This window comes from Orcinus orca, chromosome 12 (genome assembly GCF_937001465.1).
Source record: "Orcinus orca chromosome 12, mOrcOrc1.1, whole genome shotgun sequence".
Taxonomy (NCBI): Eukaryota; Metazoa; Chordata; class Mammalia; order Artiodactyla; family Delphinidae; genus Orcinus; species Orcinus orca.
This window is the reverse complement of record NC_064570.1, coordinates 7,529,673-7,555,263: the sequence shown is the minus strand read 5'-3', so window position 1 is coordinate 7,555,263 and position 25,591 is coordinate 7,529,673. Positions and strand designations below refer to the sequence as shown.

Here is a 25,591-nt window from a genome sequence, read left to right as displayed (position 1 = left end):
TTCCAGATGCTCAGGCCAAACGCCTGGTACCTCTGGACCCCTCCCTTGCTCTCATACCCACACCCAGTCCGTCAGCAAATCCTTTCCTCTCTACCTTCAGTCATATCCTGAGTTTGCTTCTTTCCATCCCGGCCTCTTGCTCAGGCTCGGACTGTCTCCGGGGGCCCTCAGGGTAAAGCCCCAGTCCCGGCGGGGCCTGCAGAGCCCTGTGCCCTGGCCCATGGCCCCTCCGGCGTCCGTCATTTTGCTCCCTACGCTGGCTCTCCGGCAGTCCTGCTCGCCTCCTCGCTAAGCCCGCCGGGCCCCTGCTCTTGCCGGCCCCTCTCTCTGGAACACTCTTCCTCCATCCACAGGGCTCGCCCTCCTCCCTCCCTCAAGGCTCACATCACCTCCGAGAGGCCATCCCTGACCGCTGGTTCTGCGGTCACAGCCCGTACCTTCCTGCTTAAGATCTCCGTCGCTCTTCCCACCTACTGTGATACAGTCTAGCATGTCCCTTGCTGAGTACAGACCTCTGCTCTGAGATGTTTGTTTCTTCGTTCACTGCTGCGTCCTCAGTGCCCAGAGCAGAGCCTGGCAGACAGTAGGCGCTCTACTTTGTGCAGTGGGGGAGTGAGTGGGTCCCTTTGCGGGGACAGGGCGGTGGGTAGCTGAGGGCTGAGCGGCTTCCCTTGGACAAGGCTTCCACACAGTGTCTCGAGGCTAGCCCGCCCTGGAATGTTGGATCCTCATCAGGAATAGAACCGAACCGGCTCCTGCCTGCACTCGTGGGCTAGCCCACGTCCCAGGAACCCCAGCCTCAGTGGTGGCATCTGTGCGCACCCGGCCCTCTGAGCTCTGGAGGTGGGGAGGGTAGGTAGGGATTTAATAATGCCCTGCTGCCTGTGTCCTGGGACAGGTGAGGACAAGAAGACTGTCATGGGCAGCTGAGGCAGATGCAGGCCATGGGGAGGGCAGCCCTGGTCCCTGGAGGACAAGGCGGAGGCCGAGGACGCCTCTGCTTTGTCCTCTGGTTGAGGCCTGGGTGGGAACATCCTGCCTGGCAGCCTTCTGTGTCAGTGGCTTGGGTGCAGGCAGAGCAGAACCGTCGGAGCTGGCCGCCGGCTTTGGGGAGGAGCCTGGGGTGTGAGGGACAGTCCGTGCCCCTAAGAAAGGCTGGGCCTTTGATGGCCAGGCTGGAGCCTCACGGCGGCCTCCCGTGCTGCTCCCATGCTTCTGGCCGTTTCCGTGCTTCTTGGTGTAGTTAACACCTGTCCCCTAATGGCCTTACTGAGCGGTGCTGCTTTGGAAGAAGGTGCCGGGGTCAGGGGCTGAGAGGAGAGGTCTGCTCCACCAGGACGGTCCCCTCCTGACAGCGCGGAGAGGGAAACAGCGACCCTGGGGTTCGGTGCCAGGGCAGCCACGGCCCACCCCGGCCCCGCCCCACTGCAGCACAGCCCGGGGGGCGGGGGATGCCCAGTGGCGGCAGGGTCAGGAGCTCCAGGGCCGGGATCGCAGGGTGGCAGGCAGGCCCGTTCTCCCACAGCCCTTCTGGAAAGTCAGCCCGGTCGTGGTGAAATCACTGTGAGGGTCACCTGAACCTCGGGAGCCCTGGTGGCCGGGTTTTCAGCTGCAGATCTGGGCTTGCCCCTAACGCCTCTTCCTTCTCTGTTTTCCCGGAGGGGAGCCCGGCCTCTCTTCTTACCTCTGAGGCCTCAGGAGGTCCCAAGGCCTGGGGTGAACAGTCCTGGAACAAAAGAAGCATGTTTGCGTGAAATCTGTGTTTCATTGGCCGTTGGGCAAGTTGAGTGGCAGCGTAAGAGTCCTGGAAACTTGGTCGCTGGTCACTGGCCCTGGGGCTTTCGAGCCAGCAGCGTGACAGTGGACAAGGGACTGACCTCTGGGGCCTTGGTTTCTTGTCTCTAACACGTGGGTAACTCGAGGGTTCTCGCAAGATCACGTAAATATCAAGATCAGCGAGGAGCCGGGCCATCACCCGAGGGGCCAGTGAGGACGGTGGCGCCGGCCTTTCCCAGCTGGCGCTTACCCACGGGCCTTGTCGCTTCTGCCCTCTGCGACCTGAGCCCAGGAGGACCCGGCCACCCCGATGTGAGCCTGGACCAGGGGCTGGGAGACCGGGGGAGGGAGTGATGCAGGGCAAGGGGAGGGCCTCCCTGCTCTCCGGTCCAAGAGGAAAACAGAGCTCCCAGGCCACGGAGAGCCGGAGGGCGCTCTCTCCCCGGAGAAAAGTGGGCAGTGGTGTCGGCCTGGCCGGGGAGGCGGGGGCAGGGAGGGTCCTGCTTCCTCCCCAGGTTGTGTTGGGGGCAGGATCGCACCCTGGCTGCTTCCCAAGCCAAGGACTCGTGTCAGGGGAGCCCGTGCATTTGGGGCTGGTTGTGTTAGAAAAACCCAGTCGCTTCCTCCAGTGCAGGGAGAACCCAGCTCTCCCTTCTCCTGGGAGTCCCCCTTCACTCCTCACACAGGACACTTCACTTTTGGTCACCAAATGTGGGGTGTTTGCCCCACGCCAAGCACTTCTCTGCAATACCAGCTGAGTGTCCCACAGTGTAGCCCAATTCTGACGCCATCTACCTGGAGAGAGCGTCAGACCCCGCAGGTTAAGGGCTCGGACCCATGACACTGCCCCTGCCCCTCAGATGCCAATCACTGTTAGGTGCCCAGGTTACCCACACGTCTGTCCGACTTAGCCATAAATCAGGGTCCCATGACCTCTTCCCCCTTTGGATTCAAGTGATTTGCTAGAGCGGCTCAGAGAAGACAGGGAAACACTGATTTGGTCACCAGTTTATTAGAGGATGTGGGGAAGGATCGGAGGACAGCCGGAAGAGGAGATACACAGGAGAGGCCAGAGAGGCTCCCAGTGCAGGAGTTGCTGTCCCCGTGGGGCTGGGCTGTGTGGGCGTGTTCACTCCGAACCCCGGCTACTGGGATTCTAATGGACACTTCTCACGTCGTCAGCACGAACCCCAGTTTCAGCCCTTCTCCCCGCTCAAGAGAATGGGGGCAGGGCTGGAAGTTCCAAGTCTCTAACCACGGCTTGGTCTTTCCTGTGGCCAGGAGCCATCCAGGAGCACACCTGGGGCCACCTCGCTGAGCGGAAGACACTCCTATGGCTAGGAAATGTCAAGGGTTTCAGGGGCCCTGTGCCAGGAACAGGGCGGGTGGGGGGAGACCAAGATATAGTTTCTATTATCTCACTCAGCGCCTGGCCTGGGCGTGCCGAGGCCCTGCCTTGGGGAGGTTTGCCCCCAGCACTCTTCCTTCCCTCCCCAGCAGTGAGCGCTCAGTCCAGGTGAGGGGGGGTGGTTTGCAGAGCTGCAGCTCCCTGAGGCGGGCTGTGTTACCAGGCCAGCCGGTGGCCAGCTCCCATTGTCCACGGAGTGAAGAGGCGGGAGTCCCAGGAACGAGACGGTGCACGGGCAGCCCCTGCATCTGTTATCTGTCCCTCCTGTGTGCCTGAAGGTCCGGGCTGAGCTGAAGGTCCGGGCTGAGCTGGGGGGAGGGGGAGGTGTTTTCTGCCTGGGGCTCTTTGAGGTCTTCTATCGGCACCTCTGGCCGGGGCCATGGAGGTCTGTGCCCAGACGGCCCCGTTGGCCCTCTTTCCTGGGGATTCAGGGTGCAGTCCAGCAGCCGGGAGCCTGCCTGGGGACGCAGTGAAGCTGGGTGAAGTCCCACGTGGGTCCCAGAGAACACGGTCGTCCTACGCTGGGACAAGGAGGTAGGGAGACGGGTCTGTCTGGAGGGCTTGGCTCTCCCATCACCCCAGCCAGACCCTCACTCCACCCTGCATCAGACGCCAATCACAAGTAGTAGGTCCTGTAGCTGTGCCCGGTGGCCAGCTGCTGTCTTTGGTTTATCTGGGTGATAAAGAGTTTTAAAGTAGGTAATCCCTTTGGAAGAGAGTGCGGGGAGGCTCGCGGCGCCCTTGCTCACTGCTCTTGCGCTGTGAACTCCAACTCGACAGAATTAGGCCCTCAGCCCAGGGGACTCCCTGGCCCAGCAAACAATTTGGCCCGTCATCCTCCCGCCCTTGCCTGAAACCCGTACCGCAGGGTGAAAGATTATTTCCAGTTGGTTGGCTTCCAGGGCTGTTACGCTTAGACAGCAAGTTGATTTCAGACCAGCCCATTGCACAGAAACCCACATGAGACGCTGACCCCGGGCCCTGCGGCCGAAGAGGTCTGGTCAGAGCTATGAGGGTGGTGCTTCAGCCATGCTCACCGTGGACGACGCTCTGGAGCAGGTCGGGGAGTTTGGCTGGTTCCAGAAGCAAGCCTTCCTGACGCTATGCCTGCTCTCTGCCGCCTTCGCCCCCATCTACGTGGGCATCGTCTTCCTGGCCTTCACCCCGGACCACCGCTGCCGGAGCCCCGGGGTGCCCGAGCTGAGCCGTCGATGTGGCTGGAGCCTGGCCGAGGAGCTCAACTACACGGTGCCGGGCCCCGGGCCCGAGGGCCAGGCCTTCCCCCGCCAGTGCCGCCGCTATGAGGTGGACTGGAACCAGAGCGCCCTCGGCTGCGTGGACCCGCTGGCCGGCCTGGCCGCCAACAGCAGCCTCCTGCCTCTGGGCCCCTGTCGGCACGGCTGGGTGTACGACACGCCCGGCTCCTCCGTCGTGACCGAGGTACGCGCAGGCCCTGCGCTGGGCCGAGCCTGTGGGTTTCAGGGCCAGGGAGGAAATAGATGACGAAGACTACAGGGTTCAGCTTCACGGCAAGAAAGAGGGAGCGGGGCTGTGTTCACTGAACTGTAGCATCAGCAGGCTCCAGGCTGGGCACTCGGGATTCTTCCCTTGTTTAATCCTGCACAGACTCTGGGTGTTAAAGGAAGAAACTGAGGAGAGACCATCGAGAGTTGGGCCGAGCTGGGTTGTTTGGACGCGGGTCTCTGGGGAGACCGGGGCTCCTCTTCTCTCTGCCCCGCTGGCTCCTCGGCAGGCCTGCGGAATTCACCTGGGGTCTAGCTTCCCCACTATTAGAATTGTGAAGAGCCCCCCGCTCCCTGCCCCCCCCCCCGCCCCCCGCTGCATTCAAGAGCCGTGGACACGTGACAGCTGGACACTGGCCTCTGAGCTGGGTGGAAGCTGCCCTGGAGCCAGACAGAATCCCAGCCATGCCCCGGATTGGCTGAGCGAAACTGAGTAGGTTACTCAACCTCTCTGAGCCTTAGTTTCCTCATCAGTAAACCAGCGATGACAATGCCCTGCCCTCACAGGGGTCAGCATGAAGGTGTTGACCAGACAAGCCGAGCTACGCTGGGTGTCCCACAGACGGCCCACGGGGGAGGGAGATGGCGGCAAAGGCTTTGCCTGCACAGTTTAAGGAGTTATCTGAGTGTTTTCTTTGCAAATATTTTAGTAAAAAGGCACCAGGCTTTTTTTCCTTCACGGACCCTGTGGAAAATGTTGTACCGTGACAAGCGTGGGCACTGGGAATCTAGAAACAGACCAGGACGGGGAAGTATTGTTCTCTGTGTCTGCCGTATACTCTGCTTGGAAAGGGTCAGATGCAAGAATTCATCCACTCAGTCCTCCATCTGTTCATTCAGTAAACGTATTCCGAGCTTTTCCTCTGTTCGGGCACTGGGTGTGATGCCAGGAGGGAGACAGAGAAGAAACCTATGAGGTTTAAGGAGTTTGCAGTCTCCAGGGAGTGAGGGACAGATGGCAGTGGTGAGAATAAGACCGGCATCCCAGACCATGTGTGGGAGATGCGGAGGGGCCGGTGGGCTCTAAGGAGGGGGATCTTAGCTACTGAGCTGATCACGGGGGTCTTCCAGGAGGAGGTGGCATTTTTTTAAAAAATTGAAGTATAGTTAATGTACAATGTTGTGTTAGTTTCAGGTGTACAGCAAAGTGATTCAGGTATACATACCTACATATCTATTTTTTTTTCAGATTCTTTTTCCTTTAAGGTTATTACAAAATATTGAGTATAGTTCCCTGTGCTAGACAGTAGGTCCTTAGGAGGTAGCATTTGAGGAGGAGCCTCGGGTGGTATTTTGAGCAGCAAGGAGGGGGAACAGAGTGGGCGGGGAAGCGTGAGCCAAAGCTCAGGGGAGAGGGAGCCGGTGCTACATTCGGACAGCAACGAGCTGATAAATTGATTGGAATCCAGGGTCCAGTAGAGGAGTCCCAGGGGAGAATGGTGGTACCAGCTCACCTTCAGGCCAGAGCATTGAGTCCTTACGCAGGTCACCAGATGAAATACAGGACGCCCGTTAAATTTGAATTTCAGGTCAACAGCGAACACTTTTTCAGGATAATTAAGTCCCAGGTATTGTACAACATTTGCTACAATTGTTGTGCAATACCTGGGAATACAACCGAGGCTGAGAATGCAAACACTGCAGGGGGCATCCTTATACTAAAACAAGAGGTGTTTATCTGAAATTCCAATTCAACAGGGCAGCATGTATTTTTTTTTTTCTCTAAATCTGGCCACCCTGCCTTCGTGCCGAACAAGGGAGCTCGCTGGTCAGACAGAGGGCAAAGACCGTCCTCGCTGGACCTTGGGGATGGTCCAGGCGCTGGTGGGCGTGGGGCTGGGGGCTTCGTCAGGCGGGGAGAGCCTGAGGAGGCCGAGACATGAGTCCCGGCGGGACTGTCAACCAACATGGTTGTCACAGGAATGAAAAGAAGAACCGATTTAAGAGACACAGGCCCGACAGGGGCTGGGGGCCAATTTGCCAGAGGGCTCTGGCTGGGAAGGAAGGGGAACCGAGCTCCTGAAAACTGAGGCTGGAACACAGGGCAGCGGCAGTCTGTGCAGGTGTCGGAGGCTGGCCAGGTGGTGGCCTGAGCGGGGCCGTGGACTTGGAGAGGAGGGGACACAGAAACGATTGGCCAACCGTGGGCTTCCAGTTGCCCTGTGATCCAGCGTTGGGGAGGCCTGGGAGGGCGAGCTGAGGGGCTGTAGGGTAGAGCTCATCTGGGGACCCGCGGAGTGTGAGGGCCGGTGGGACCCGGCTGGAGGCGATGAAGGGCCATGAGAGCGCGGGCCTTGAGGTCAGCAGCGGGAGCACAATTTCTCCTGGAAGGAGTGGGCTTCCCTCTAACTCTCCCTTCCCACTGCCTCAAAACCCCTTTTGCCCCCTCTTCTCATCCAAAGCTGAAGCTTAATTTGGGGAGAATTCACCTTTGTTGTTCATTTCTGCAGAAATAATCTTTAACTTGGCCTTGCCTTGGACATTGGAACCGGCTTAAGGGAGGACGATGAGGCGACCTGTTTGAATACCCGGCTCCGCTACCCCCCTCGTCCTGGGGACGGAGGTCAGGGTCCATCTGGGGCAGGAATGTGCTGTTTCCAACCTCGCCTGATCCCAGGGATCACCTGGATTCTGACCCATATCTGCTGAGACAGAGTCCACGGGAACCTGTGTTCTAACGAGGACGCTGGGCAATTCTGTGCTCGGGCGAGCTTGGTGGATACCATGCTGCTCTATAGGTTGTATTCCCACCACACTTCCTGGTCCCAGTGAAATTCCAGCAGGGACAGTGACCCGGCCTAGGACACCCCATCCTGCACTCCCCCTGTGCAGCCCCAGGCTTTCCCCAGGGACCAGGCTTGTCTTCCTGGTGGCACAGAAGTGTCTGGGGGCAGTGGCAGGGTTTGGGAGCACAGGGCCAGGCAGGCTCACGAGCCTTGCAGATGCCTCCAGACCGAGACCCTCAGCGCAGCTGGGGGCAGAGTCCTCAGGGAAGGCGGGGTTAGCAGGGAAGGCCGGGTGCCCCTTCCTTGAGCTCCGTGAACACTCTGGCTTCTGCACGCCCCCGGGGAAGGATGGTACCCAGGGCATTTCAGGAGGGGTGGCAGGGACATCTTACAAAGATGCTGACTGCAAAGAGTAGAACAAACCCAGGGCAAAAAAACCGGTGGCCTGCGGCTTTGGTGAAATCTAGAATGCACCGAAAGTCGTCTTGGGCGGAGTGGGTGGAGGCTGCAAAGAGGCAGCTGCAGGTGCAGGCCTGGGACAGCTAGATAACACCCAGGAGTGGCCTCCCCCGCATTCTGCTGACAGGGACCAGGCGGCAGGAAAGCCAAAGATCTGCAGGAGGAGCTTCCTGGCGAGGGCGTTTTCAGCTGAATTTTAAAGGGAATAAACACCTGGACCGGCAGAGAACGGGAGCTACTGGTATCTCATCCTGTCTCTCAGATCTGAGCTACTCTTGCGAGCAGACAGCGGGCTCTGGGCATGAGACAGATGGTAGCGCGAGCTCAGTATTAGTTTCTGAAAGTCCAGTGGTAGCAAGGAGTTTTACCTGTGTTTTTTTAACAGTGCTCATGACGGAGCCCCGGGACCAGGAAAAGGGCATGGCTCGTGTAGGCAACTTCAGATCTTTAAAAGTGGTGGGTACAAAGCCTCCACTGAGAAAGTTAAATGGTTTACTATCTACCAAACCATGTGCACATGATCTGTCCCTGCAGTGCCTGCACTAGCTCTGTGACGGCGACAGGACGGGCACCACACACCTATCAGACTGGGAAACTGGGAGACTAAGGCCCAAAGTTGCTAAGTGATCTCCCTGCATCACACCCCACAGTGTCGCCTGGTGGGGCGGAACCATGACTCCAAAGTGTCCCTGGACACCACCCAGCTGGTGCTGTGCCAGGAATGGGGAGGCGAGGGCCCCGGCTGCTACCCCGCAGCCCCTCTCGCGTCCCTGGGGCGCCGTCCTGCTTTCTGCACCGCTGAGCTCTAAGCGGTGATGCTCCCGCGTTCGGGCCTCCCAGCTTGCCCAGGCGTGTGGGCATCACCACGCGTGTGCCAGGCATGGAGGGAACCCCGCACACACCAGTGTCCTTCCCCAGGGAACCCGCTCCTGCCTCTGCCTAGGTCTTTCCCCCTCAATCCCTCCCTCTGAGTCTCCTGCCACCCCTGGGTCCCCCTCACCCCACTCCCTGCACACTGTGCAGCACACAGGCTGCTCCCTAGAAGCTCCCACCGCCAGACCTGTGTGTCTTTGCTCAGCGATTCTCGTGTTGACACTCACAGCTCCATCAGTCATGACCAATTTACATAATTATGGGTAGAATTTACATAATTAAACATATAATTAATATGTACTTAATTAAGGGCCTTGACCAACTCTGGAAAACATTTATTTTACCACATTTATGTCTTTGGATAATTACTTTGCTGTATTTCCTTTAGAAACCTTCCCTTTTGGCCATGCTGTCTTTTGATAGCTGTCAGCGGCACTTGACAACAGCCTCTTTAGTGTATATTGAGGGTAAAGCCACGATAAATATATTAGGCATATAATGACATTGACTGAGATTCACCAGAAACCTTGAATTTGTCTTATGAAAATGCGGTAAAGAGAAAAAGGTGTGAAGCACCTGGGGGATCCCACATTTTGTGTTGTACGTTTACATTGTCCGGAGGGAGGATGGAAGGTGTAGTTTGACTTACAAACGGTCTTGTGTTTTCGGCCCCTCCGACCGCGGTGTGACCCGCAGTTTAACCTGGTGTGCGATGACTCTTGGAAGGTGGACCTCTTTCAGTCCTGTGTGAATGTGGGCTTCTTCCTGGGCTCTCTGGGCGCCGGCTACATTGCAGACAGGTACGTAAAGGCCGATCCGACTAAACAGCACCAACACCATGGAGAGAATGGACTTTAGGGGCCAATGGCGGGATAACGTGGCCAGTGGGAATCTTTGCAGAAGTTGAGGGAGACAAGACATGACAGCGAGTGCTTTGGACTTTGTGGGGCAGCAGGACGGAGGCAGGTGGGGATTTAGGATGGGTTTCAGAGGTTGAAACTGCACGCAGAGTGTATAGCTGGGGTGTGGGGCTGAGAGGAAGGGGGACAAAGCCACTGTTTATGCTTCTAGCAGATGGGTGGAGGCGGGCAGGGCCATTTTTTGAGATGGGACAGAACAGGTTAGGAACAGCCTCGGTTGCTGCTTTTTGGGGTGAAGCGGGTGGGAGCAAGCAAGAGTTCTGTCTTGGGGCTTCCCTGGTGGCGCAGTGGTTGAGAGTCCGCCTGCCGATGCAGGGGACACGGGTTCGTGCCCCGGTCTGGGAGGATCCCACATGCCGCAGAGCGGCTGGGCCCGTGAGCCATGGCCGCTGAGCCTGCGCGTCCGGAGCCTGTGCTCCGCAACGGGAGAGGCCACAGCAGTGAGAGGCCCGCGTACCACAAAAAAAAAAAAAAAAAAAAAGAGCTCTGTCTTGGAAGTGGTAAGATTGGAGATGTGTTCAGGGTAGCCTGTGAGACAGAGAAGAGCTGCCAAGTAAGCAGCTGGATTATGAGGTTTGGGCTAGAGTTAAATACTTGGGATTTGTCACCGGCAATTGGTATTTAAAGCTATAAACCATGTCTGAGATAAGCGAGGAGAGGGCATATGGAGAGAAGAGCCACATGTAGAAGTTGGTGGGCAATGGCAGTGTCAGTGGAAGGTTGAAGGTAAGTGAGAGATGAGAGAGTGGATTTTTGTGTGTGGACGACTCTTCCCCACACACCCCCCCACCCCGTATTTCCTTAAAGCACCCCGTGTTTCCTTAATTTCATCTTTACATGTGGGAAGAAGTTGGAGTGAATTTTTCAGTCACAATAGATTAGAATATTTTTAGCATTTATTTATTTATTTTCAGGAGTAGATAATTTTCATGTATGAGTTTAAAAAATATATATTTGTTTTGTTTCTTAAATTCCACATATGGGTGAGATCACATGGTATATGTCTTTCTCTGTCTGACTACTTTCACTTAACATAATACCCTCTACGTCCATCTACGTTGTCACAAATTTATTCTTTTCTATGGTTGAGTAATATTGCATTATTTTATATATATATATATATATATATATATATATATGTATATACATATACACACACACACACCCCAAATCTTTATTCATTCATCCATTGATGGACATTTAGGTTGCTTCCATATATTGGCTATTGTAAATAATGCTGCCATAAACATAGAGGTGCAGATATCTTTTTGAATTAGTGTTTTTATTTTCTTTGGAAAAATACCCAGATGTGGAACTGTTGGATTGTATGGTAGTTCCATTTTAAATTTTTGGAAGAAACTCCACACTGTTTTCCATAGTGGCTGCATCAATTTACATTCCCACCAACAGTGTACTAAGGTTCCCTTTTCTCCACATCCTTGTCAACACTTGTTATTTATTGTCTTTTTGATAATAGCCATTCTGATAGGTGTGAGGTGATATCTTGTAGTTTTGATTTGCATTTCCCTGATGATTAGTGATGTTGAGCATCTCTTCATGTGTTTGTTGGCCATCTGTATGTCTTCATTGGAACAATGTCTATTCAGATCCTCTGACCATTTTAAAATCTGGTTGTTTGTTTTTTTGATATTGAGTTGTATGAGCTCTTTATATATTTTGGATATTAACCACTTATCAGATATATTGTTTGCAAATATCTTCTTCCATTCTGTAGACAGCCTTTTCATTTTGTTGATAGTTTCTTTTGCTGTGCAAAAGCTTTTTAGTTTGATGGAGTACCATTTGTTTGTTTTTGCTTTTGTTTTCCTTGCCTGAGGAGACATATCCAAAAAATATTGCTAAGACTGATGTCAAAGAGCCTACTGCCTACGTTTGCTTCCAGGAGTTTTGTAGTTTCAGGTCTTACATTTAAGTCATTAATTCATTTTGAGTTTATTTTTGTATATAGTGTGAGAAAGTAGTCTAGTTTGATTCTTTTGCATGTAGCTCTCCAGTTTTCCCACCATCAGTTATTGAGGAGGCTGTCTTTTTCTTATTGTATATTCTTGTCCCCTTTTTCATAGATTAATTGACATATAAGTGTGGGCTTTTTTCTGGGCTCTCTATTCTGTTCCACTGATCTATGTGCCTGTTTTTGTGCCAGTACCATAGTGTTTTGATTACAGTGGCTTTGTAGTATATTTTGAAATCAGGGAGCCTGATACCTCCAGCTTTGTTCTTCTTTCTCAAGATGGTTTTGGCTATTTGGAGTCTTTTGTGTTTCCATACAAATTTTAGAATTATTTGTTCTACTTACATGAAAAATGTCATTGGTATTCTATGGTATTGTATTGTATTGAATTCAATACATTGTATTGAATCTGTAGATTGCCTTGAATGAAGTATAGTCATTTTAACAATATTAATTCTTCCAATCCATGAGCATAGTATATCTTTCCATTTTTTTGTATTGTCTTCAATGTTTTCATCAATGTCTTATAGTTTTCTGAGTACACATCTTTTACTTCCTTGGTTAGATTTATTCCTAGGTATTTTATTTTTTTTTTGATGCAATTGTAAATGGGATTGTTTCCTTAATTTCTCTTTCTGATAGTTTGTCATTACTGTATAAAAATGCAACAGATTTCTGTAAATTAATTTTGTAGCCTGTAACTGCTGAATTCATTGATTAGTTCTAATAGTTTTTTTGGTGGCATCTTTAGTATTTTCTACATATAGTATGTCTTCTGCAGTGACTGTTTTACTTCTTCTGTTGGATTCCTTTCTTCTTTCTTTTCTTTCTTTCTTTCTTTCTTTCTTTCTTTCTTTCTTTCTTTCTTTCTTTCTTTCTTTCTCTTTTCTTTCTTTCTTTTTTTGTCTGATTGCTGTGGCTAGGACTTCCAATATCATGTTGAGTAAAAATGGTGAGAGTAGATATCCTTGTCTTGTTCCTGATCTTAGAGGAATTTCTTACAGCTTTTCACCACTGAGTATGATGTTGGCTGTGTGTTTGTCATATATGGCCTTTATTATGTTGAGGTATGTTCCCTCTATGCTTACTTTCTGGAGAGTTCTCCATTATAAATGGAGGTTGAATTTTGTCAAAAGCCTTTTCTGTAACTATTGAGATGATCGTATGGTTTTTATTCTTCAATTTGTTAACGTGGTGTATCACATTGATTGATTTGCAGATATAGAACCATCCTTGTATCCCTGAGATAAATCCTGCTTGATCATGGTGTATGATTTTTTTTAATGTATTGTTGTATTTGGTTTACTAATATTTTTTTGAAAACTTTTGCATCTATGTTCATCAGTGATATCGGCCTGTCATTTTCTCTTTTTGTGGTGTCTTTGACTGATTTCAGTATCAGGGTGATGCTGGCCTCTTAGAATGAGCTTGGAAGCATTCCTTTCTCTTCAATTTTCTGGAATAGTTTGAACAGGACAGGTGTTAACTCTTCTTTAAACGTTTGGTAGAATTCACCTGTGAAGCTGTCTGGTCCTGGGTTTTTGTTTGTTGGGAAATTTTTTTAAAAATTACTGAGTCCATTTCATTACTGGTAATTGGTCTGTTCATATTTTCTATTTCTTCCTGATTCAGCCTTGAGAGATTGTATATTTCTAGAAGTTTATCCATTTCTTCCAGGTTGTTCATTTTTTTGGTGTATAATGATTCATAGTAATCTCTTATGATCCATTGTATTTCTGTGGTGTCAGTTGTAACTTCTTTTTCATTTCTGATTTTATTAATTTGAGCCCTCTGTCTCTTTTTCTTGATGAGTCTGGCTAAAGATTTATCAATTTTGTTTATCTTTTCAAAGAACCTGCTCTTAGTTTCATTGACTTTTTCTATTGTTTTCTTAGTCTCTATTACACTTATTTCTGCTCTGATCTTTATAATTTCTTTCCTTCTACTAACTTGGGTTTTATCTGTTCTTCTTTTTCTAGTTCCTTTAGGTGTAAGGTTAGGTTGTTTATTTGAGATTTTTCTTGTTTCCTGAGGTAGGCTTGTATCACTATAAACTTCCCTCTTAAAACTGTTTTTGCTGCATCCCATAGGTTTTAGATCATTGCATAGATGACTCTTTAAAACAAGATGGCTGTGAAGGAAATGTGGAAGTGGAGAGGTGAAGGGTCCAGGAAGATGAGAACAATATCATGGAGAGAGCAAGGAACCAAAGGGGCTCAGTCAAGGGCTGGACCCAAGTGCAGTGGGTGAGGCTGCCTTTGGGAGGAGACACAGGAGAAAATGGATGCTGGTACTATTATGTCTGAACATTCTTGGGTAAGAAGATGTGGGCTTCAGACAAGAAGTGTCTCTATGTAGAAGTTTGAGGCAAGAAGACATGGAGTAGATAAATGAAGTAGACATGCTGGAAGCCAGGAAGGAGGATGACAGGGAAAGGCAGAGGGCTTGCTGGGCCTGGTGGGGAGAGATCCTGGGTGTGGGCAAGTTCAATGTAACCATATAAGAGGTTGGTCCCTTCCTTCCTTGCCTTACTGCCAGAGAATGTGGGATAAGATTTAAAAGATCGAATCAATAAAGGACAATTATGGGATGAAGTTTTAGCAAATAATTTGCCCATTTTATTCATGAAAAAGGAAGGGAAAAACGCTTTTCAATAGTTATCCTATTAGGGGCTTTCCTGGTGGTGCAGTGATTAAGAATCCACCTGCCAATACAGGGGACATGGGTTTGAGCCCTGGTCTGGGAAGATCCCACATGCCGCGGAGCAACTAAGCCTGTGCGCCACAACTACTGAGCCTGCGCTCTAGAGCCCGTGCTCCACAACAAGAGAAGCCACTGCAATGTGAGGCCCACACACTGCAACAAAGAGTAGCCCTCGCTCACAGCACCTAGAGAAAGCCCACACGCAGGAACAAAGACCCAACACAGCCAAAAATAAATAAAATAAAATAAATAAATTTATTAAAAAATATTTATACTATTAGAACTGAAGGTTTTCCCAGAAAAACTAGTATGACCATCGATAAGACTAACTATGTGGGGGAAAAGCCTGGCTTCTGGTGCACCCTGTTAATAATAATACAGTCTGTTAAATACAAAGGTAATGAGAGGAGATGAGTCTGAGAAGCAGGAGAGTCAGTGAGGGAGGCCACTCATCCTTGACTGAGATGCCATGTTGCTGAGAGCGCTCAGGATTCCTCTTCAGTGTGGCTTAATGAACCCCGCAAGAGCCGCTGGTCGCTGTTCACTGAGGATGGACAAGGTCAGGCTTTGAGGAGGGGCAGTGATCAACGGACTGCATGGTCCCTCAGAAAAACTGTCTTGTCTCCCACGAGAGACACTTGCTGTCCCATCGTCCCTGTGAATACTCAATACTCACCTCACCTCGCTGTCTCCTTGCCTCTGAAGGTTTGGCCGTAAAGTATGCCTCTTGGCCACCACCCTCATCAGCGCCATCTTGGGCGTCCTGACGGCCGTTGCTCCAGACTACACGTCCCTGCTGCTCTTCCGCCTGGGGCAGGGGCTGGTCAGCAAGGGCAGCTGGACGGCTGGCTACACCTTGAGTAAGCATCTGCTGGCCTGAGGTTTCCACACACTTTAAGGAGCCACGGAAGTCAGGTAGTGGGGTAGAATGGGATGAAGCCAAAAGTGGAGGTGGGTTTTTTTGGGGAAGAGGATGTTTGCAGGGTCTAGAGAAAGTGTGGTCATCCCAGCTGTATTTGTTGTCTGCGTGACTAGGGCTGGGCATGCTGTCAGGATGGCCTCCTTCTCTCTCTCTCTTGCACGCTCTCTTTCTTTTTGTTTGAGAGACACTTATATAACCACTTTAATAAATCAGTGTTTCCTATCAACTAATCCATTTGGGAAAAGAAGATCACATGTGATGTGGTTACAACGATGGGAGTGTGCTGGAAGGGGAGGCAGGTGGGAGAGTATTTTAACATTTTAAATATGAAAGAACCAGCATCTTTCAAAGTAAATACAACAAACTCAACTGGTTTGAAGGACACTAAACAGTTAGGAGAGAAGACATAGAGGAAATAAAAGAAGAGATAAACATAATGATTTTTAAAAATGAAGTGCAAAGCAATGTAATTCTATATACTATTTTTTTTTTTCAAATTTTCTCTGAAGGGTAAGAATAGAAAATGAAAAATACTTCCTTAGGAGAAGGTAGTATAAGAACCATCTGTGCTTCCCTCAGCCGGTTTTTGGGCACATCAGACAGCCGTGAGGATAACCCACATTTCTGCCATGTCGTGCCATCTCTGAAGACGAAGCCCTATGGCTTGGCATCCTGAGAAATAAATAGTTCACTAGAGCCAAGAAAAATCATTTTCCTCCCTTGAGAAACCATGAACACGCCGCTTAAGTGTAGTGAGTTCAGCACATATTTAGTGAGAGCCCAGCCACCTGTATGCTGAACGTGCACTACTTGGCCCGTGGTGAAGAGGATTAATTTTGAGGTCAAAGCTACACCCAACACGGACCGGCTGTGTGGTCTTACAGACAAGTTCCATAACCTCTCCGTGCCTCAGGCTCCTCCGCATGGGAATGACAAGGCTGTGAGGTAGACGAGGTGCCCCAGGTGTAGCCTAGAGGGACTCCTCCCTGCAGCGCGCGCACCTGCTGCCACTTGGCAGGCAGGGGGCGAGATGGGGTGCCAAGAGAGATAAGGCCCCCGTCCTCCCTCAAGGAGCTCAAAGGCTAGAGAGAAAGGGAGACCCACCGGGAACCCCATTTACCCGCGGTGGAGCGAGAGCTACCCCTGGCCTCGTTCTTCCCGCGGCTGTCCCCGCTTGCTGTGGGCCACACACCCCCTGGTCCTGTGCGCGCGGCTCCTGCGCAGTCCCCTGTATTGACTCCTCTTCTGCTCCCCGACCCCTCAACGTGGCAGGACCCAGGAGACTGTGCTCCCCCATCCCCCAGTCTGTCCCACCTGTGCCCCCCTCCCCAGCCCTGCTGTCCCCTTTACTTTCAAAATCCCTCCGGAACCCCATTCATCTCACTCCTCTGCTGTCTCCACGGCTCCCAGACACCAGCGTCACCTCACCTCCACGGTGGTCTCCCTGTGGCACCTACAGGCAGCAGCACAGTGAGTCTTTAATAGACGTGGGATCGCGTCACCCCTGTGCCGCGGCGGCTCTGCGTTTCCCGCAGTGGAAGCCAATGTTCTCGGCAAGCATATGAGGCCCCCCAGGAGGGCGCATTGCCCCACTGACGGGGATCCTCGTCCACAGGGCCACCGCGCTGCTGTTTCCTCTGCCTGGAACTCGCTTCGCCCTTCTGTGTTCGGCTAAACTCCCTCAACTCTTGCAGGTCTTGGCTCAAATGTCATGCACGAGCTCCACCCCACTGCTCTCTGAAAATCTGCACCCCCTCCACCCTGGACTCTCCTGAATCCCCTCGGGCCATCTACCTTCTCTCTCCGCACAGCGCGCAGCGCGTTATGACCCGGCTGTGACTTCTCACTTGTGTGTGTCGTCCACCATCTCTCACGAGAATGCGGGCTTAGGAGGGCAGGACTCTGCCGACTGAGCTCACGATACATCCAAACACCCACAACACGCCCAGGTCCCTGGCGGGCACTCAAAGACCGTCGTGAAATTAACGAGCGCTCCCGGGGGTCGCGGAAAATAGTCCAGCTCGGCCTGGAGCCGATGGGAGGAAGGCTCCGGGGAAGAGAGCCCGGCAGACTGAATCCTGCCGCGTGAAAAGGAGAACTCCAGACGGCAGATGGGGGGTTTCCAAAAGGGGCGGCTGCAGGAGAGCCGGGACTAAAGGACTGTGCCTCATGGGGAGGAGACGGAAGGGCGTTTGGGGAAGGAGCCCCGGAGGCGCACGGAGGAGGCGGGGGCGCGCCGCCCTGGCTTCTCTCCTCGGTGGAGCCCACCAGTGACGCTTCTCCTGTTTCAGTCACAGAATTCGTGGGCTTGGGCTACAGAAGAACGGTGGCGATCCTCTACCAGGTGGCGTTCACGGTGGGGCTCGTGCTGCTCTCCGGGCTGGCCTACGCTGTCCCTCACTGGCGCTGGCTCCAGCTGGCTGTGTCTCTGCCCACCTTCCTCCTCCCGCTGTGCTACTGGTACTGTGTCCTCGCGGGGACCCCGTCTTCCCGGCGGCCGGGGCGGCCCTACCCGCAGGCCTGGGGCTTACAGCCATCTGTGCCGTTTGGGGAGCTCTGTCACATTCCCCCGGGGGCGCTGCCCTCAAATAGAGCTTCTTTCAACTCGCGTCCCCAAGATAGAGGCTGGGATGCTACGAGTCAGACAGAAGGGCACTGAGTCACAAAGGAGGCATCTGCTGTCTGTCGAGTGAATGAAGGGATGAAATGATCTTTGGGGAGTGTGCACATTAAACCGTTAGGAACAAAACCCGTTCAAGTGAGCTGTTAATCTTATTAGCTGTCAGCCCTTGGCAGGGTGAAGGGAGGGGCAACTAGACAGCTGAGTTTTTATTGCGGGGGAGGGAAGCGGGGGTCAGTGGGGGGGGGGCGTGGTAGCAGAGAGGTTTGTGGAGAGAACGATCGCGTCCATGCAGCTTTCGTCACCGTTTTGCTGAGGGCAGATCTTTTCCGTGGGAGGCATCGAGTCCACCCAGTTTCTCAAACCTGCGGCTCTAAGTACACTCCCGTCCAGGAAGAGCCTGCTCCCTCCTTGTCAGTGTGAAACAAGGGTCCCTCCAGTGACGGGACCCCCTGGCTGAGTCCCGATGGCCGGGCTGGGTGAGACTGTACCTGTGTGTTTTCAGATGACCAGAGATTCCCAATCTTTGATTTTATAACATCCCTGTCCCATTTGAAATAAACACCATGGTGTACTTGATGCTAAAAAAAAGTGACTATAGTTCATTTTGTTTTGGAAATATTTTGAGACATGTTCCACAGCCCCTGTCTTACAAGGAGGCAGCTGCTGTATCGCAAGGGGTGGGGCATGTGGAGCATCTATTCTGTGTGAGAGATTTCCTGGGGTGGGGAGAAGGGCTGCTGGCTTCCAGGAGAGCATGGGACCCCCGCCCCACCGGATGAAGGCTACATAGGAAGCGATGGTTCTCTTCTGGTCCGTCAATCTTAGCAGGTGGCACTAAGAGCACGAGTGACTCACAGAGCTCCTGTGTGGGCTCTGGGCCAGCACACAGTGGCCCCAGATGCTCGTCCACCAGACGCTTGAGGAATCACAGTCCCAGCGTGAGCCCCTGATCGGGGCTTAACATCAGACGAGCTCCGCAGAAAATGAGACGTCGTGATGATGTGTGTCCACAGGTTTGTGCCCGAGTCTCCCCGATGGCTGTTATCGCAAAAGAGAAACACTCAAGCAGTAAAGATAATGGACCACATAGCCCAGAAGAATGGGAAATTGCCTCCTGCCGACCTCAAGGTGACAGCCTAGCAGAGGGTTTCTCCCGTCATTGAGCTTTGGGTTGCATTTATCACTTAGAGCATGCCTGTGGGGCTGCCTTGGGAGGCAAGAGGGCACTGGTGACATTTGGGGTGATGGGTGTGGCGGGCAGCCATGTGAGGACCGACCTCGGGGCGGGGGCCGGGAAAGGGGGCCCTGATGGCGTTTCCTGCTCACGGCAGCTTGGGTGCAGCTGACGCCCTGACTCCTTCCTAGATGCTGTCTCTCAAAGAGGATGTCACTGAAAAGCTGAGCCCCTCGTTTGTAGACCTGTTCCGCACGCCGCACCTGAGGAAGCACACCTTCATCCTGATGTACCTGTGGTAAGGGCCCTTTCCGACGCCTGTCCCCAGATGGAACTGGTGGGCTTACCTGCATACCCGGGTACAAGTTAAAGACAGTGGAACAACTCAGGTGGAAAAAGAGAAGCATGAAAAGGAATTTCCAGATGGTTTTCTAGTGGTCAGAGAGCCCTTAAAAAGACACCTGATTTCTTCCTTGAGGATTGCATAGTAGAGGAAGGGCCTCATTTTAGTAAGAAGAAATTCTTACATAGGAGAGGTCAACAGTAAGCTGGACGGAGGGTTCTCAAGGTTGCCTCAAATCCCACACGTCTCGTCTTTGGGGAGTAGCCGAGTCTTGACATAGCGTCAGAAGGTGGATGAGATGTCAGTGGCTCTTGGTGCTTTCACGGAGGAAGAGCCCTTCCTCGCAACTAAGACCTTTATAGACCCCGATGAGAGTATCAGTGCTTTTTTTCACCCCCCGATTAGGAAACTCACATCCACATCCAGATTCAGCCATGTACCCCCGGCACACCCCCAGGGCTTCATCCACCTCCCAGGTAGCTACCTGGAGACGGGGTCTCCGCGCTCTTTCCTCAAGGGGCGCCAGGTCAGCTCCCGACATCAGGGCTTTCTCCTCAGCACGAGGGAGGTTACTCAGTTACTCCCCGAGTGCCGGGGCTGAGTAGCTGCACCCTGGGCTTCGCTTCCACTAGAGTCGCTCTGCTGCCCTGCCCTTGTGTGCCCTTCCATGAAATCAGGGTTCCAACTAAGAGGGCAGCCCCTGGCACCCTCAGTAATTATTTGCTGAAGGTGGAATGAATGACCACTGTTCCACAGAGTCCATCCCAGGTTCCTTAGATGCCAGACTAACCTGACCCTGTCCCGGCAGCCCCGGTCACCGTGTCTCCGGGCAGGCCCAGGAGTCCTGTGCCCGCTACGTGATGGGCCTCTGCAAACACCCCGGGTGCCTGGTGCATTTCTCATGATGCTCAGTATTCGACTCAGCAATGTCTCTTCGGTGTGGAGGCCCGGGACGCTGCAGATAGGAAGGCTTGCTCCCCTCCTATATTACTCCACGGCCCACTCCCATCCCCTAAGCACTCCTGTCAAGGTGGCGGTTTTGTCCCCTCTGCTGTCTTACGCCCCTCCACGCAATCCTTGGGCAGATTCTGCTCTGTCTTGAAAATATACTGAGACTCTGCCATTCCCCGTCACCTGCTCTCTCAGGTCCCCCTGGGAGTGTCGTGATCTCTCGTCCGTGTTGTTGCGGCTGCCTCCTCGCTGGTGGTCTGCCCCCACTCCTGTCCCCCCAGGAGCTGCTCACAAAGCAGGCAAAGGTCACGGCCCGGGTCACCCCCTCGTCCACATCCTCACCGGCTTCTTAGTCCACCGAGAAGAAAACCAGATTCCTTCCTACAAGGCCTCACGCGCCCTGGCCCCTGGACCCCTTCTCCTGCTGTCCCCTCCCCTCCCCCCCACACCCCATCCACTCCATTCATCACAGCATCTCGGGAGGGGTGCCCATCACTTCCTGGCTGTGTGACTGTCAGGCAGCTTCGTGATCTCTGTGACTCAGTTTCCTCATCAGCCAGTGGATGTAATGATAGGACCTACTCACAGGCCTGTTGGAAGAATTAATGAGATAATATGTATAAAGGGCTTATGCCTGACAACTACAAATTGCTGTTTGTGTTTTAATGTGTGCATGCAATTCGTGGGTCCTGCCAAAAGATGGCAGCCCTGCACATTTGTTAACTGTTGCTAGTTTTTTGTTTGTTTTTTGCGGGTCTTTTTGGACAGAAAATTCGGGGTTCTCCATTCCTTTCTCTTGGATCAGTCTCTTTGTGGGTTAAAGGTGACCGTTCCCATTTAACCGGCTAAGCTAACCAGCATGGAGGACCCTACTGGGCTCATCTTAACTCACTGAGTTGCTGCCAGGGCCTTCCTTCTTGTATTCTTTTTTTTTTTTTAATTTACATTTAAAAAAATATTTATTTATTTGGCTGCATCGGGTCTTAGTTGTGGCACACAGGATCTTTGTTACAGCATGCAGGATAAGTGGGCTCAGTAGCTGTGGCGCGTGGGCTTAGTTGCCCCGCAGCATGTGGGATCTCAGTTCCCCGATCAGGGATCGAACCTGCGTCCTCTGCATTGGAAGCCGGATTCTTAACCACTGGACCACCAGGGAAGTCCTCTTGTATTCTTGACCCTTTGGTTCAACCGGGAATAATTTAGGACTAGAAACAAAAGCATCCCATGCTTCTCTGGGTGCAGCTTTATAAAACCAGGGGGTATAGTAATGAGAAACATACGCTGTGATCTCAGTTTTGGAGCTGTTGGGCAATTGGCATTTCTATAAGAAAATAATTTCTTATCCACCTAAATCTCTTCTCACAGTGTAAATACAGTCGACCCCCCACATCTGCAGGTTCTGCCTCTGGGCATTTAACCAACTGCAGATCAAAAATATCTGAAAAAAATTCCAGAAAGTCCCCAAAAGCAAAACTTGAATTTGCTGCATGCTAGCAACTATTTACATAGCATTCACATTATATTAGGTATAGTAAGTTATTAGAGATGATTTCAAGTATACGGGAGGATGTGCATAAGTTCCATGCAAATACTACGCCAATTTATACAAGGGTCTTGAGTATCCTTGGATTTTGGTATCCCAGGGGCTCCTGGAACCAATCCCCAAAGGATAGTGAGGAACAGCTCTACCGGTAGAATCATTCAACGTTCCAAAATTATGTAGTTTGACCAAAAGTGACACATGGGACTCTCTGAATTCCCCCCTGAGTGGGAGTGGCTGTGCTGGTCCCCATCGGTCTGTGTGCCATTTTCTGTGACACTGCTATTCTTTCCTCCAATATGGATGAAGGGGTCGTGCAGCGGGAAATGAGGTAAAAAGAGTAAGGGAATAGTGCCTGTTAAAGATGGTGTGATGTGTGGAGGGAGGACCACTGTGGAGCTGGAAAGACTTGGCCGACTTCTCCACCCTGGTGTGTTCTGGATCCTTGCCCTTGGAGAGACAACAATGACAGCAGTAAAATCTCATCTTCACTGAGTGCCCACTCTGTGCCCGGAACTATACTGAGCACGTCTTGTCCATTACCTCAATGAATTCTCAAGACAACCCAAATTCACAGCTGAAGTAATTGAGGCACAGAGTGGTTAGTTAACTTACTTAAGACCACACAGCTCATACAGCAGTCTGATTCCTGAAACTGCTCACTCACCACTGCCTTCTCCTGCCCTTCCCCTTGGAGGCCATTGGAACATCTGATGAGGTAGGGCACATGCAGTGCTCAGGGCAGGGCCAGCACCCAGGTGCGTGGTAAACAGTAGCTACCATTGTTTGCCATTTCTCGAAAACGGAACCTATCCTGTAAGTCACATCCTCCCATAAATTGTGAAAAGAGGGTCTCATCGAGGGCCCCTCAAGGGCCCCTTTCTTGATTTTGATCCCCTTCTTCTCATATCGCTCTAGAACATTCTACACCCAGCTCGCGGTGTCCTTTATCCTCCCAGCCAGAATCCTAAATCTCCCCTCCTCCGAGGAGCTTGCCTTTGACCCGGCCTCTCCTCCCTGCTCAGGCTCACCAGCTCCGTACTCTACCAGGGCCTCATCATGCACATGGGCGTCACCGGCGGGAACCTCTATCTGGATTTCTTCTACTCGGCTCTGGTCGAATTCCCGGCGGCCTTCATCATCCTCGTCACCATCGAGCGCTTCGGCTGCCTCTACCCGCTGGCTGGGTCCAATCTGGTGGTGGGGGCAGCCTGCTTCCTCATGATCTTTATCTCACACGGTGAGTGGTCCACTTTCATCATCTTCCGGGTCATTGAATTGTGGGAATAGTGTGTTAACTCTTTCATAAGCCTCTGGAACAGACACAAAGACAAGGCATTACCCGAGTCTAGAATCATGTTTTAAAACATTTACGTTGAGGTATAACATACGTACAATGAGCCCATTATAAGTGTTCAAGCCAGTGAATTTTTACACGTGTGTATGTCTGGGCACCACGACCTACGAAAAGGTAAAGAACATTGCCAACATCTCGGAAGTTTCCTCACCCTCCTTGACCGTCAGTATTCACCACCCCTGCGTGGGTCACCACTACCCTGGTCTCTGCCATTGCAGATTAATGTTGACTGTTCTTGAACTTCATACAAACGGAACCATACCACGCGTGCTCTGTGTGGCCTCACTTCATTTGCTCATCCTTACGTCCACGAGGTTCGTCCACGTTGTCACGAGAGTGAAGTTTGTACTTCTTCCTTATCGTGAGGCATCCCAGTGTATGAATACCCCACTATATATCCACGCCACTGTTGATTGACAGTCGTGTGGCCTCCAGTGTCTGCCTATTGGGATTAAGGCTGCAGTGAACATTCGGGCACATCTTTTCGTGGACAGTCATTTCCCTTGCTACGAGGGGGACGTATGTTAGTTTTAGCAGATATAGCCAGACAGCTTTCCATACGGTTGGACCAATTCACGCTCCCACCACGATGCGTGAGCACTCCCATGGTTGCACGTCCTCACCAACGCTTGGTATTGCTAGCCTTTCTAACATCAGCCATTTTGGTACCTGTGTGCTTTACTCCATAATTCTTAGCAATCCAAGGTAAGCCAAAGGAGAGTCATTTGGGTGGTTTTAATTTAAGTACATAAATTGCCTTTCTCATCTGTTACTTTTGGAAATGTTAAAAAAATACGAAGGCAGATTTGCTATTTTCTCAGTTTTTATTGCTTGTGCTCTGAGCTCATTGGTTTGAGTCGTTTGGGCAGGCTTTTGGATAGGATATTACGGGAAGCGTCCTATAAAATCTGTATTCTCAAGGACCAGGTTCTATAGATCAGGCTGGAAATTTAAAGAGATGGGAAAATGTAACTCAAGTTTTTTTCTCCCTCCTTTCGTGGAGAGAGAACAAAGAAGACAGGAGAAGAGGCAGAGTGCATCTGAAATCGATCTTACCCATTCTCTCCCCATCTCCCTTTTTCTGGAATCCTGGTAAAATGGAAAGAATGGGCAGATTTTGATTTTTATTTTTTAGTCGCAGCATGGAGTGCTGAGAGGGAGCCTGAGGTCTGAGACTGTTTACCACCTCAGGGATAAACCTTAGGTGATGCCTAAGCTGAGAGGGGACTCAGGCATCACCCCCTCTGTCCTGCGCCCCCCGCAGGACCCTCCTCCCAGTGCCCACCCTCTCTGCTTGCCCCCATTTAGTCCCCATCACATTAGATGATAAACCTTCACTGCCTCCACCCCGCCCCGCAGCAAGGAAATATTTCAGTCACTTCTATGCACCCGATGTAGCAGGCACCTCGGCCCTAGGATCTCAGATGTGAGCAAAGCAGAGAAAGTTTCTGTTTTGTGGAGCTTATGTTCTAGATGAAAAAGAGAAGGAGGGAGAGGGACGGGGCGATAATTCTTTGTCTGGTGGTCACAGGTGGCCTTAGGAAACCTGAATGAAGTGGGGACGAGCCACGTAAGCATCCGGGGAAGGAGCTTTGCAGGCAGGGGAGCAGCAAGAGCGAGGACCCCGTGGATGGGGAGAGCTGGCACTGGAGGAGGAGCGGCGGGACCCTTGTGACTGGGGCTGGGCAGGCGGGGGCGAGGACAGCCAGAGTGAGGTCAGGGGTTAGCAGGAGATGCCAGCGTGGGTTTTATCCCGATCGTGGAAGGAAACCACCTGGCTCTGCACAGGGCGGCCACGCGGCAGGACTGTGGCTCTAACTGGGCCCTCTGTCTGCTGAGGAGAGGGGCCAGGGCCCTGACAGAGGCAGGGCAGTTCTCTGAGGGCAGGGATGCTGTGCATGTCCAGTAGAGCATCTTGCCAAATCGATCAAAGGCCACAGAATTTGTGACAAGGGCCCCCCTCTAGATATCTGAGTGAATTCCTTTATCTTCTATCTTTTGGGAGCTGGGAGGTGTGGTCCCTCACTAAAGGCTTGACTTGGGTTCTCCAGCAGGCGGAGGGCAGCTGAGACCTGGAGAGACTATGATGGCCCTGGGCCACCGGGTCCGCTCTCCTGGGAGCCTCCTGCTGGCGGAGTGAAGGAAGCATGCCTTCCATGGGTAGCCGGCTCGTGGGGACAAGGGCCAAGATGACACGCCGTCTGTGACCCCAGAGGCTTTGTTGGTGAGCTGGCCTGTCTCAGGAGCCACTGGTGGTTTAGGGCTCGGGTAAACACCTACCAACCAAGTGAAGTGGATAATGGTGCCCCAGGAAGGAGAGG

General features: G+C 52.1%; 1 protein-coding gene across 4 annotated transcripts in view; it reads left to right on the top strand.

Annotated features, from left to right (window-relative positions):
* The first annotated feature begins 3,732 nt into the window (after nucleotides 1-3,732).
* The window catches only part of LOC101278500 (solute carrier family 22 member 1), a 35,319-nt gene continuing 13,460 nt past the window's right edge, over nucleotides 3,733-25,591 (top strand). For all 4 annotated transcript variants that reach the window (XM_033404009.2, XM_033404007.2, XM_004278878.3 and 1 more), the window contains exons 1-7: nucleotides 3,733-4,624; nucleotides 9,462-9,565; nucleotides 15,066-15,220; nucleotides 17,574-17,742; nucleotides 18,919-19,033; nucleotides 19,271-19,377; nucleotides 22,939-23,153. In XM_033404009.2, the coding sequence (XP_033259900.1) occupies nucleotides 4,214-4,624; nucleotides 9,462-9,565; nucleotides 15,066-15,220; nucleotides 17,574-17,742; nucleotides 18,919-19,033; nucleotides 19,271-19,377; nucleotides 22,939-23,153 (1,276 nt within the window). In that variant the 5' untranslated portion in view covers nucleotides 3,733-4,213. The remainder of the gene's footprint in view (nucleotides 4,625-9,461; nucleotides 9,566-15,065; nucleotides 15,221-17,573; nucleotides 17,743-18,918; nucleotides 19,034-19,270; nucleotides 19,378-22,938; nucleotides 23,154-25,591) is intronic.